At 36.0% G+C, this 12,884-nt stretch overlaps 1 protein-coding gene and 1 pseudogene across 11 annotated transcripts in view; one reads left to right on the plus strand and one right to left on the minus strand.

The window, feature by feature from the left end:
- SLC38A9 (solute carrier family 38 member 9) overlaps window positions 1–12,884 on the minus strand; it is an 82,312-nt gene that overhangs the window by 40,624 nt on the left and 28,804 nt on the right. For all 11 annotated transcript variants that reach the window (XR_013379760.1, XM_077897835.1, XM_077897840.1 and 8 more), the window contains 5 exons: window positions 9,432–9,553; window positions 9,231–9,294; window positions 8,921–9,014; window positions 7,031–7,201; window positions 2,885–2,944 (listed from right to left, as the gene is read on the minus strand). Coding sequence is in view for 10 of the 11 variants with exons in the window: in XM_077897835.1 (XP_077753961.1) it covers window positions 2,885–2,944; window positions 7,031–7,201; window positions 8,921–9,014; window positions 9,231–9,294; window positions 9,432–9,553 (511 nt within the window). In the remaining variant the exon portion in view is untranslated. The remainder of the gene's footprint in view (window positions 1–2,884; window positions 2,945–7,030; window positions 7,202–8,920; window positions 9,015–9,230; window positions 9,295–9,431; window positions 9,554–12,884) is intronic.
- On the plus strand, window positions 1,435–2,171 carry LOC144314099 (B-cell CLL/lymphoma 7 protein family member C pseudogene; annotated as a pseudogene).

Consider the following 12,884-nt stretch of genomic DNA (forward strand, 5'->3'; position numbering starts at 1 on the left):
AAAAGTGCACATCACTGAAACAGATGACATGGTATTGCCAAAAACTAATTGTTGCTTAATGCTTAAGAATCTTGAATTCTGGCAATCTGGAATAATTTTCATGGAGGTTTATCATATTTTACAGTAGCCCAACAGCTTAGATGATATCCAGAGAACTGAGAATTGAATAAAACATATTTTTTCTAACACTAATCTTCAAGGGGCAATTTCTTCTGTTGAGAGGATACAAATCATTCTGTGTTTTTAATTTCATAGTAGTACTTTTCCTAATAATCAGCCCTTTAAAAGGAATTCTTAATGCTGATGAAAATACTACTAATAAGTAACAATCATACTCATCACTAGTCAAAGAGAAAAATGATATTTTCAATTTAAGTTCTGTTTTTAATTTTATTCTCTATCCATTATATATTTGGCATGCTACAAAGCCAAACAATTTTCTTGCTTAGCCAGCATTTTGACATGTACTTTTTTCTTCTACGTCTGCACAGAGTAAATTAACTTGAATTTTTCTTGCGCTAATAATAACAGTGGTAAAGAGCACAGGCTATGGAAGTTAACTGACTGAATAGTCAATCTTGACTCTGTCACTTAGTAGTTATATATAACGTTGGGCAAGTCATTAACTTCTCTGTGCTTTGGTTTTTCCATTTACAAAGTGAAGTTAACATTATCTGCATTACAGAGGTGCTGTAAAACATTTAGAGTAATGCCTGCACACAGTAAATATCCAATGAAGGTCAGCTGTAACTTTACATTAACTGAGACTGTCATTCTACTTAACACATTGTTCAAAGAGAAGAATGTAAAGTAAATTGACTTTGCTGATGGTGCTCTCCAAATCATCAGTGTCATCACGAAATTTATGAATATATTTTAAAATTATACTGAAATACTTCAGTATAATTATTCAAAGGTGTGTGTGTATATATCCACAGAAAAGCTGGCATGGCACTCACTCATTTGCTAGTGTTAAGAAAACACAGGTTAATGAGTTTAATTAAGAGACAGAGTAAGACATTGAAACATTTGCTTCAAGAGAGGAGACTTCTGTCCATTCATTGTATCCTCATAGCCTAGAATAGTTCCTGACATAAAAGAGACCTAATAAATATATATTGAGTGGTGCCTGGGTCGCGCAGGCAGTTGAACAGCTGATTCTTAGTTTCAGCACAGGTAGTGATCTCAGGGCGGTGGGATGGAGCCCCTTATTGGGCTCAGCACAGAATCTGCTGGACTCTCTGCCCCTCCCCCTAGGCACCACACACAAGTGTGCGTGCTCTCTCTCTCTTAAATAAACTTAAAATGAGGGGAGCGAGGGAGGGCGCGGGCAACTCCTGGAGGGACGGCAGGCCGAGAGAGCAGCGCCCGGGTCTGGCGCTGAGTCTGAGTCTGCCGGACGGGAGGCGGCCCAGCTGCGGGCTTGGCCTTGGCCCCAGTCCCACCAGCATGGCCTGCCAGACCATGCGGGCCGAGACCCGGAGCTGGGCCAAAGATGACATCAAGAAGGTGATGGTGACCATCGAGAAGGTCCATCCAAGGAGATGGGAGAAGCGCTGGGTGACTGTGGGTGACACTTCCCTTCATATCTTCAAGTGGGTGCCAATGGTGGACCCCCAGGAGGAGGAACAACGGAGGGCAGGTGGCGGAACGGAGAGATCCTGAGGCCGGGAGCGGCGGGGCAGGGGCACCAGTCCCCGAGGGGGTGAAAACAGTAACCAGAGTTTCCATTCGGAAGGCTCCCTGCAAAAGGGCACCGAACCCAGCCCTGGGGGTACTCCCCAGCCCAGCTGCCCTGTGTCACCTGCTGGACCACCAGAAGGGGTCCCAGAGGATGCTCAGCCCCCACGGCTGGGCCAAGAGAGAGATCCTGAGGGCATCACTGCAGGCAGCACCCATGAACCCCCAATGCTGACCAAGGAGGAGCCTGTTCCAGAATTGCTGGGGGCTGAGGCCCCCGAAGCTTACCCCGTCTTTGAGCCAGTGCCACCTGTCCCCGATGCAGCCCAGGGTGACACAGAGGACTCGGAGGGTGCCCCCCCACTCAAGCGCATCTGCCCAAATGCCCCTGACCCCTGAGAAGCCAGCCTGCCTGTTCTGTTGCCCCAAGGGCCCCTTTGGCTTTTTACAAATAAAGACCCTTTTGTAAAAAAATAAATAAATAAAATAAACTTAAAATGATATCAATTTATTATCTTTGAAATCTAAGCACATAAATCTAAATACATAATGTAAAGATACATTAGCATTTCTTAAGCCCAATACTCTGAAATCTAAATCATTAATACATAAAGCTTTAGGTGATGTTAAAGGTTAACAGTTTAACTGTTAGGAAGGTTATATTAGCTTTTATATTCACTTTCCCTATGACTGCCATAGTAGATAAACACACAAGACACAAAGACTTATTTCTAACTAATTAAAGGAAACTTTTCAAAGAAATGAAGATTATTTTTTTCTGTATTTACTAATGTTTGTTCATTATTAAGAAAGTAGTTTACATTTGTGTATCTTAAATATTAGTGACTAATAAATGCCTAAAAAAGTTAACGACCTGAGACCTATGCTTCTAGATTTCCAAAACAATTAGCAAAGATAATGCTCTTAAAAATATATATTGACTATTTATAGGCAAATATGGATTCTACAGATGAATCTTGTCTTCATATGAATATGTGTTCATATTAACACAATCTTTTATGGAGTTTTTTTTTTTTGAATTGCATTAGTTGCCAACAATTAATAGTGGCTCAGTTAACATAATGGTAGCGATGTTGAACTAATTATTCACCTAAAATAAAACAATATGTTCTACCTTAAATTCTTTCTGAAGCAAAGTGGAAAATAAAAAAACAAACTAAACTGTAAATTCCAAACTACTTACCAGGGTTGCTATCATTGGTACTTAGTACAGCATCTGTGTCATTAATGTGATGAATAAAATCTGAAAATTAAAGAAAGAATATAGTTTAATACCAAAGGAAAGATGCTAAATCAATTACCCCCTAAAATCTTTGATCTATAAAAATCTTTTAAGATCTACTGTGTGGTAATATTACCATACAATGAATCAAAACTGCTTCATTATTAACACAGCTTCACTGTTCTCAGCTTTCTCTACTTAGAGGAATGATGTCATTGGCTTCATAGTTCCCATTACGGAAAACTCTTACATGATTGAAGATTTAAAAAAAAAATCTAGCTACACAGTAAAATTTAGTTAAAGCCCTGGAATCAAGATAAAGTATACAATAATTTTCTGATACTCACACTAATTGATGTAAGTATAGTTATATCTTATATAAAGTTTTAAAAGCCTGCAGAAGGGGAAAACCAACACTTATAACAGCAAAACTTACCTGAAGAATCACTTAAAGTTTTTGCAAAGTGTTATATATGCTTTTATAGACTGAGGATTATATAGTTATTGCTCACATTACCACGAAGCTATACTAAAGGAAGTAGTAAAGTAAAAAACATGTGCAGAATGGGAGAAGATATGTGCAAAAGAAATATATGATAAAGAATTAATATCCAAAATCTATAAAGAACTCATAGAATTCAATACCCCAAAAAACAAATAATCCAGTCCAAGAAATGGACAGAAGACATGAACAGACGTTTTTTCCAAAACAGACATCCAGATGGCTAATGGACACCTGAAAAGATGCTCAACATCACTCATCATTAGGGAAATGCAAATCAAAACCACAATGAGATAGCACCTCACACCTGTCAGAATGGCTAAAATAAACAACACGGCAAACAAGAGATGTTGGTGAGGATACAGAGAAAGGGGAACCCTCTACACTATTGGTGGAATGCAAACTGTTTCTGCCACTCTGGAGAACAGTATGGAAGTTCTTAAAAACTTAAAAATAGTACTACTCTATGACCCAGCAAATGCACTACTAATACTAAGTATTTACCCAAAGGATACAAAAGTACAGATTTGGAGGGGTACGTGCATCTCAATGTTTATAGCAGCATTATCAACAATAGCCAAACTATGAAAACAGCCCAAATGTCCATCAACTGAAGAATGAATAAAGATGTGGGGTACATGTATGTGTGTGTGTGTATTACTAGATTACTCAGCCATCAAAAAGAATGGAATCTTGGGATCCCTGGGTGGCGCAGCGGTTTGGCGCCTGCCTTTGGCCCAGGGCACGATCCTGGTAGACCCGAGATCGAATCCCACATCGGGCTCCCGGTGCATGGAGCCTGCTTCTCCCTCTTCTTGTGTCTCTGCGCCTCTCTCTCTCTCTGTGACTATCATAAATAAATAAAAAATTAAAAAAAAAAAAAAGGAATCTTGCCATTTGCAATGATGTGGATGGAGCTAGAGTGCATTATGCTAAGCAAAAGAGGTCAGTCACAGAAAGACAAATACCATATAATTTCGTTCATATGTGGAATTTAAAAAACAAAACAGATGAACATAGGGGAAGAAAAAAGAGACGGAAGCAACTCACAAGAGATTCCTATTATAGAGAACAAACTGAGGGTTGATGGAGGGACATGGGTAGAAGATGGGCTAAATGGGTGATCGATATTAAAGACACCTGTTATGATCAATGGGTGTTATATTTAAGTGACGAATCACTAAACTCTACTACTGAAACCAATATTACACTATATGTTAACTAGAATTTAAATAAAAATTTGAAAAGAAAAAGTATTTGACTGCTTAAAATTCCAAAAAAGTATATGCAGATATCTGAGCATTCAAATCATTCTACCATTAACGAGAGAATGGGTAAAGAACATGTTTTCTTGATAGACTGAATTTACTTTATTCTGTTTGAGGTTAATCTTTTATAACCTTAGTAACCATTAAAAAAGTGTTTAATGTGAAAGTTAAATGAGTTGATAAAAAATGTGGGATTAGATTTTCTGGTCATAAAGCAAGTTAAGTACATGAATCACTCACCTCCATTGTATGCTTCTTACAATAATAGAGTAGTAAAAAAAAAAAAAAGTAGAGTAGTGCTCTAGGTTTTTATAGTATCTTCAAGGGTTATTAGTGATAAGATTGGAGGTTATCAATCATTATCTACTTCCTGATGCTGAAGATTCAAATAAGACTAGTAAAATCTTGACACCAAGATTGGTATGGTAGGGTGAATATTCTCCCCCTAAATCCATGTCCACAACAACCTTAGAATGCAACCTTATTTGGAAATAGGGTCTTTGAATATAAAATCAAGTTAAGATGAGGTCATTTAGGCCCTAAATTCAATGACTGATAGCTTTAATAAGGAGAGAAAAATTTGTACAAAGACTCACTGAGGGGTGATGTCTATGTGAGGACAGGCAGAAATTGGGTCATGTAGCCACAAGCCAGGGAATGCCAAGGATTGCCAGCAATCACCAGAAACTAAGAGGAGGCAAGGAAGTCTCCTTCCCTAAAGGCTTCAGAGGGAATGGAGCCCTAGTGGTACTTCAATTTTGGACTTCTAGTCTCCAGGACTGTGAGAGAATAAATTTCTTTTGTTTTAAGCCAAGTAGTTTATGGTAATTTGTTACAGCAGCCCTAATACAGCAAGGTTCAACAAGGACAGTATGAGAAAAAAAAGAAAAAAACATCATAGGCTAGTATCTCTTTTGAAAAGACCCAAAGGAAAAGAAAGACACAAAGTTTCTAAATAAAACAGTAGCCCCATTCCTCTTGAAAATAAATTGAATCCAGTAAGAAATTAAAAGTATATATCATGACTGCTAAATTAAGTTTATCCCAGGATATAAAAATGATTTAAATCATACAAAATGTATTCATTTAATTTACCACATTAACAACTTAAAGTAGAAAAGACTGGAGTGTCTGGATGACTCAGTTGGTTAAGCGTCTAACTCTTGGTTTTGGGTCAGGTCATGATCTCAGGGTGGTGAGATCAACCCGAATCAGGCTCTGTGCTGGGTGTAGAGTCTGCTCAGGATTCTCTTTCTGCCTGTCCCTCTGTCCCATCCCACTCTACTCACACACACACTCTCTCTCTCAAAAAAAAAAAAAAAATAGAGGAAAATAGACAATTTATGATTGTCTCAAGGGATGTAGAGTATTAAGCGTCTGATAAAATCCAGCACACATTAATAAAAATTCTTAAGGAAATAATAGGCAGGAACATCTTTAAATTGCTAATGGGTGTAACCAATATCGCACAACAAACTCAATATTTAATGGTGAAAGATTTCCACAGGAACAACATAAGGATGTCTACCAGCACTGCATCTATGTAACTTTACACTTTAAAAAAGATAAATATGTCTATATATGTGTACATATAAACATTTATATGTTGTTTGTGTATACATAAGGATATATGTATATAAATATAAATGTATATATATATGTATGAATCACTTAAGTAATAATTGGGCAGGAAGTTTTCAGTACTCATGGATGATGTAACTATCTAAACAGAAAATGCAAAGTGAATCTACAAAATTAGAATCAGTAAGAGTTCAACACATCTGCTAGATTCAAGACAAAGATCCCAAAATTATTTAGGTTATTTTATAATAGCAACAATTTACTTGAATTTTTATATTTAAAAAATATATCACTACTTTCTGGGAAGATAGAATAGTTTCATGAAGGGGAGGTGGGTTTCATGGATGTATTCATCAAAGTTGTATGCCTAAAATTTATATGTTTCTATGAATAGAAGTTCTATTTAAAAAAGAGAATTGAATATATAATGGTTAATGGAGGTGAGGCGTGGGTATAAGCATAGGTCATGTTTTCTCAATGGATAAGATAATGACCCCAAGGGGGAAAAAATCTGTTCTGAGGGTGCAAAAAAAACCCCTTACTCTTTTTATATATAAAGCACAAATATACACACAGTTCATATAGAGATAAAAGTATATCTGTGATATTAAAACAAATTGAATCAACTATATTTTCCAGAATTACAAATGACTTTACTTTATCCCAGGTCCAGAATTTAAGGCTGAAAGTAAAACAATGCAGTAGTTACTGTACTTTAAAGTAACTACTGTTAAAGCATATGATATAGATACTTACTAAAAATAAACCTTCCAGTATTAAAAAGAAAATTAGACATAAGCACCCAATAAACTATCATTGCTCCAATGAGAGATACCAAGGAGAAAAGGAGACTCGACCATTGTCCAAAGGAGCCAAAATAGTATCTGCACACATCTGGATATTCCCAGGTAGTGGTATCCACTGATGCTAAATAAAAATAAGAGAAAGAATAAAATTAGGTGTTAATCACCCATAATCATAATTAATTCAGAACACTTAATAAGATATTAAGAATATATTCCACCACCAGACATCAGACCATATGATCATATAACAGAAATTAAAACATTATAGAACAAATACATACAAAGGCCAATAAAACAGTATAGATAATATAAGTAAACTATAGTATGATAATATTTTGTAATTAATTAAAAAAATAATAAATCAAGGCTAGACAAAAATCATGACTCTGAAGATATTATTCAATATTTGGCATACTTAAATAACCTACAGAGAAAAGTTTTCCTGAGTCATACTTTATACCACATGCCAATTTCAGACAATTGAGCTAAAAATTCAAAAATTAAATAACAGAAAAGTTAGAAGACAATGTAAAAATAGATCTTGAAAGGTTATTCTTTTCTATCAAACGAAGAAATAGAAATTACAATGGAAAAGATAGGTAGATATAAACAAACTCATATTATACAAAAGCCATTCAAATGTTGGATAGAAAAGAAAACTGACAAAAAATAATGGATAAAGGGCTAAGGCCTACAATCATGCAAAGAACTTAGCAGATCTATAAGAGCACCAAGGACCTTGAGGATAAATGGGAAAAGGATACAAATAAATAATACAATAAAGAGAAAATATACCACTGCTTAACAGAGACCAAAAACAAAAAAAACCAAAAAAACAAAAAACAAAAAACAAAAAAAAAAACAAAAAAAAAAACAAAGAAGGCAAAGCCTGGTCTCTTGATTCAAAATTGCAAAAGAGGGCACCCCCAGTGGCGCAGCGGTTTAGCGCCGCCTGCAGCCCAGGGTCTGATCCTGGAGACCCGAGATCGAGTCCTGTGTCAGGCTCCCTGCGTGGAGCCCGCTTCTCCCTCTGCCTGTGTCTCTGCCTCTCAGTCTCTCTCTCTCTCTCTCTCTCTGAATAAATAAATTAAAAAAAAATGTTTTAAAAAAAAACAAAAAACAAAACAAAACAAAATTGCAAAAGATTCACTAAAATAATGTAGGTCTATTTAGGTCCTAAACTACTTTAAAACAATCTAAGGTATTTCCCTAATCTAGAATTTATAGAGAAGAGTAGAGGCAATGTATTATTAAACTTTGTGAATTCACTAAAATGGATATGTTCATATTCTCATATTTTTCTAGTTATATTTTCTACTTTTAGGTGATTCCAACATTTAGATCTCTTGGTAAGGAAACATCAAAAGTCACCATTAACCAATAAGAATCATAGAATTTTCTTTACTTTTTTAAAAAGATCTATTCATTTGAGAGAGAGAGAGAGGAGGAGAAAGGGAAAATTCTGAAGTAGATTCCCTGCTGAGCATGGAGCCCAACGTGGGGCCTGATCTCAGGACCTTAAGATCATAACCTGAGCTGAAATCAAGAGTCAGATGCTTAACTTACGCAGGCCACCCAAGGACCCTAGAATCACAGAATTCTCTATTTAGTTCTGGAAAAGACTTAGGACTACAAACCTCTCTGAATTTCAAAGGCAGTCACTAATACATTGACTTATCAGTTCAGTCGAATGCTACACATTAGAGAAGTAAATTCTTTAGGCACAAAATATTTAACACACGTGTGTTAACACACATGTACACATTAGTGATCTATTTCAACAAGAAATACTTATCAATATCCAAATTGCCATTCTATTTTCACCATGGCAATCTCTTACATATCATAGCTCGTGATTTCACTACTCTGTAGCAGCAATAAAGTGTTAAAATGCCCATCAGCATGATGACACACATTCCAGTAGTAAAGCCAGCCTGTTTAAAAAAAATATAGAACATATATTATCATGTCAGAATGAATGCATATGCAAAAATATTAAACACTAAATAATTATGATAAAAACATGACAATGTTAAATTATGTATTTTCTTTACTAAATGTTGTATAGATTTATTAAAACCCCTGTTGTAAAACTTACAATATAAAGAGAAAATAATTCAGGCAAAAAATGCGCTGAAAAATTATATTACCTGTTTTATGCCCCAAGGAATACTTAGTATAGATGTTCCCATCATGGTATTCCAAATCATAAAACTGAAAACACAGAGTAATAGCAGTAAATATATGGAGTCTGACTCTTTAAACATTTTAATTAAGATAAAAATTTAAATAACCAGTATTTTTCACTTACATATAGTTTAAGTTATGCTTCAAAAAGAAGTTTTACTCACATGGTTACTAAACTGGTGTTTTTACCATATCCTTCAGTGTAACTTTGAAGTTTATAAGCAGAACCCAACGGACTATATACATAGCACTCTTCTGGAGCTGGAACTACATGATCTGGGGCAATCTAGTAAAAGAAGAAATGTCATAAGAGACATGTTAGAACCAGTAAATGTGCAAAATAGGATATTTTCCATTCATCACAATACCTGACTCTAGACACAATTCTAAATATTGTGAACAAACAGCATGTATTCCTGATTAATGAATATAAAAAACCCTTTCCAAATGTAGAAGATCTAAAGGACCAAGAGTTTAAAGAATAAAAGCAATAAAATGTTCATGTGAAATGACAATTAATTTTTAAAATATGCAAATGTCAAAATATCTTTCTCTTTATTTTCAGGGTAAAGAAAGAAGAGTCAGCAAAGAGTGAGATTAAGGAAATCTGGATGGAGGAGATTTAGGCCTAAAGTGAGGGGAATTTCAAGAATCAGGGTAGTTTTAAAAAAGAGATAGGTAACAAACTCAAATCATAAAGAACTGACCTGTCAATACAAGATAAAGAAAATATAAATACAGACCATTCTTTCAAATGCTTACTAAAAGCATTTAAAAAGTAGAAGATAAAAGTGAGCTAACATAGCCTAAAGGAAGGCAAAGCAAGGATTTTTTTTTTTTTTTTAAAGATTTTATATATTCATTCATGAGAGACAGAGAGAGATGCAGAGACATAGATGGAGGGAGAAGCAGGCTCCTTGATCCCCGGACCTGGGATCACGCTCTGAGCCGAAGGCAGATGCTCAACTGCTGAGCCACCCAGGTGTCCCCGAAGCAAGGATTCTTAAAGATGGATATAGTAATCAAAGGGCAAGGAGCCAAGGAGAGGTTGGAGACACAAAGAACGACTGAATAGATACGTATTTCTTATACATAGCTCTTATCACCCAAACATATCTTCTGAATTCTACCTCCCTAGAGAGAGAAAAAAATTAGTCTCCTGGAAGAATTCTGCCCACCTCCCCGAGAATAGTACTCTGAAAACATGTAGTCCTATACACAGTAGTAAAGACGTGGGAGCTGACTGGTATAAATCAGCAATCTTTTCTCTTTAAATCAATTCTTTCATTCATTCATTGTGTGAGTTGGGGGAGGGCAGAGGGAGAAGGAAAGAGAGAATCTCAAGTAGATTCCATGCTGAACCCAGAGCCCATGTGGTGCTCCATCTCACTACGCTGAGCCAAAACCAAGAGTTGGACATTTAGCTGACTGAGCCACCCAGGCACCCCCTTTTTTTTTCTTTTTTTAAAGTAGGCTCCATGTCCAACAATGAAGGCCATCACAGAGTCTGAACTCATGACCCTGAGATGAAGACCTGAGCTGAGCTGAGGAGTCAGAGGCTTAATGGACTGAACCACACAGGTGCCCCTCAATAATCTTTTATATTTAGCATCTACTATGCATATTTTCAACTCTGTGCTAGCTTTAGTGTTCAAAAAAAAAAAAAAAACCCAAAAACAATACAGTCTACAATTTTAGGAAGCTTAAATTCCAGCTGGAAGACATATGAAGCAATTAGATAAGGCTATAAGAGAGAAAAAATTAGGTTTGGGATACTGTATTGTAGGAATGACAAAAAATTAACAGGGACTAGAATAGTTGGGGAAGATGTCAAGGAAGTGATGGAATACTGGGCCTCAGTAGGTAGACAGGATATGGACTGGCAGAAAAAGAAAAAGTGTCCAGTTCTTCTCTATGCATATAATTTGTAGTATCTTGTGGGTAAAAAATGTCTTGAATGCTATGCCTCGTGTGGCTTTGGAAACAACTATTTCTGAGAGCTAAAAAGGCATATATGGAAATGGGTCTGCTGGCATCTCTTTTACCCTTAATGCTCCTGGGTCTGAGTTCGATTATCTTCTTCAAGGGAATAAAAAGAAAACAGGGGAGGGACCATATCTGCATCAGGCAGGAGATAAACCATGATACCTAGCAAAGTTTAGAAAAAGTGAAAATCAAAAGTTACAAAAGGCAGGGTAGAAGAAGCTCAAAGTTAAGAAGTTGCAGATTCTTAAGAGTCATAGACAAAATGGAGAATTGGATTCCATACTCTGGCAGTAATTTAGGGCAGTGCTTTTCTTCCTTCCTTTCTTCTTCTTCTTCTTTTTTTTTTTTTTTTTAAAGGATTTTATTTATTTATTTGAGAGAGATAGAGAAAGCAAGAGAGTGAGTAGGACCTGGAACAGGGCAGAGGGAAAGGGAGAAGCAGACTCCCTGCTGAGCACAGAGCCCAATGCGGCGGAACTTGATCCCAGGATCCTGGGATCTTGATCTGAGCTAAAGGCAGACACTCAACTGACTGAGCCAATCAGGAGTAGGGCAGTGCTTTTCAAATTTGAATTTTCCTGTGACTGACACAGGGATATTGTTAAACACAGATTATGATTCCGTAGGTCCAGAGTAAGGACTGAGATTCTGCATTTTTAGTAAGTTCTCACTGATGCCAATATTGCTGGCCTCTGCAGGACACATTTTTATTTACAAGGATCTAGATGTTGGCAGTCAAATAATTTTCTTCTTTCCTGCATTTTAGAATAAAAATAATAAGATAATTGAGGAAATTTTCAGAAATAAGAAGGTATAACTCTGTAAAATCCTGAGACATGTGGTCTCACACTGTTCTTCCCTTAAAAATCTTCAGAAAAATAATTTTGGAATTCTCAGGAAATGAGCCTGGATGTATACATACATTCATTAAAAATGGTTATGTCTCACTGTTAACTTTAGATCACTGTTTATATATTTTGATTACTAGAGTCATCTCAACTGTCAGTTAACAAAAGCTATTCAACTTGATGTATAATGCTGACTTAATTTCCAAGCAAACAATGTCCATTCAGGCCTAGACTGGCCCAGCTGGTATCTCTGACATTTATTTCCACAAGTAGAGCCTCAGAGGTCTGAATTAGACTCAGAGATACTGGATTACTTCTACGCCAGAGGGCTTAGATAATTCTGTTATAGAACCAAGACTTTACTACAAGTACTGATATAAAGGCCTAAGGCAGGAAAAAAATGAAAAAAAAAATTGGGGAAAAAAATGACCCCACCCAGAACACTTTGGAAGTCATTACTTTGGCTATACAAAAAGAGATCTTAATAACTCACAATGCTTTAAATGAGGTATCTAGGTTCAAGAGATATCCCAGTCCTTGCCCCTCAGTATACATCTAAAGAATGTTGGTTCCTTTCTCCTTTTTTTATTAGCTATAAAAATATCATTTTTTCCACCAAGAATGTTTTCATTTTTCTTTAAGCTTTCAAGTTTCTGAATATCTCATAAGCAACCAAATTACTTCCAATATAATTTTTGATCCTAAAATAATAATATAGATTTTAGAAGATCAAGAGTTAACAACTATGGCCCATGGTCAAATCTGGCCTTCAACCTGATATTT

The sequence above is a fragment of the Canis aureus genome, chromosome 5 (genome assembly GCF_053574225.1).
Source record: "Canis aureus isolate CA01 chromosome 5, VMU_Caureus_v.1.0, whole genome shotgun sequence".
In the NCBI taxonomy this organism is placed as follows: domain Eukaryota; kingdom Metazoa; phylum Chordata; class Mammalia; order Carnivora; family Canidae; genus Canis; species Canis aureus.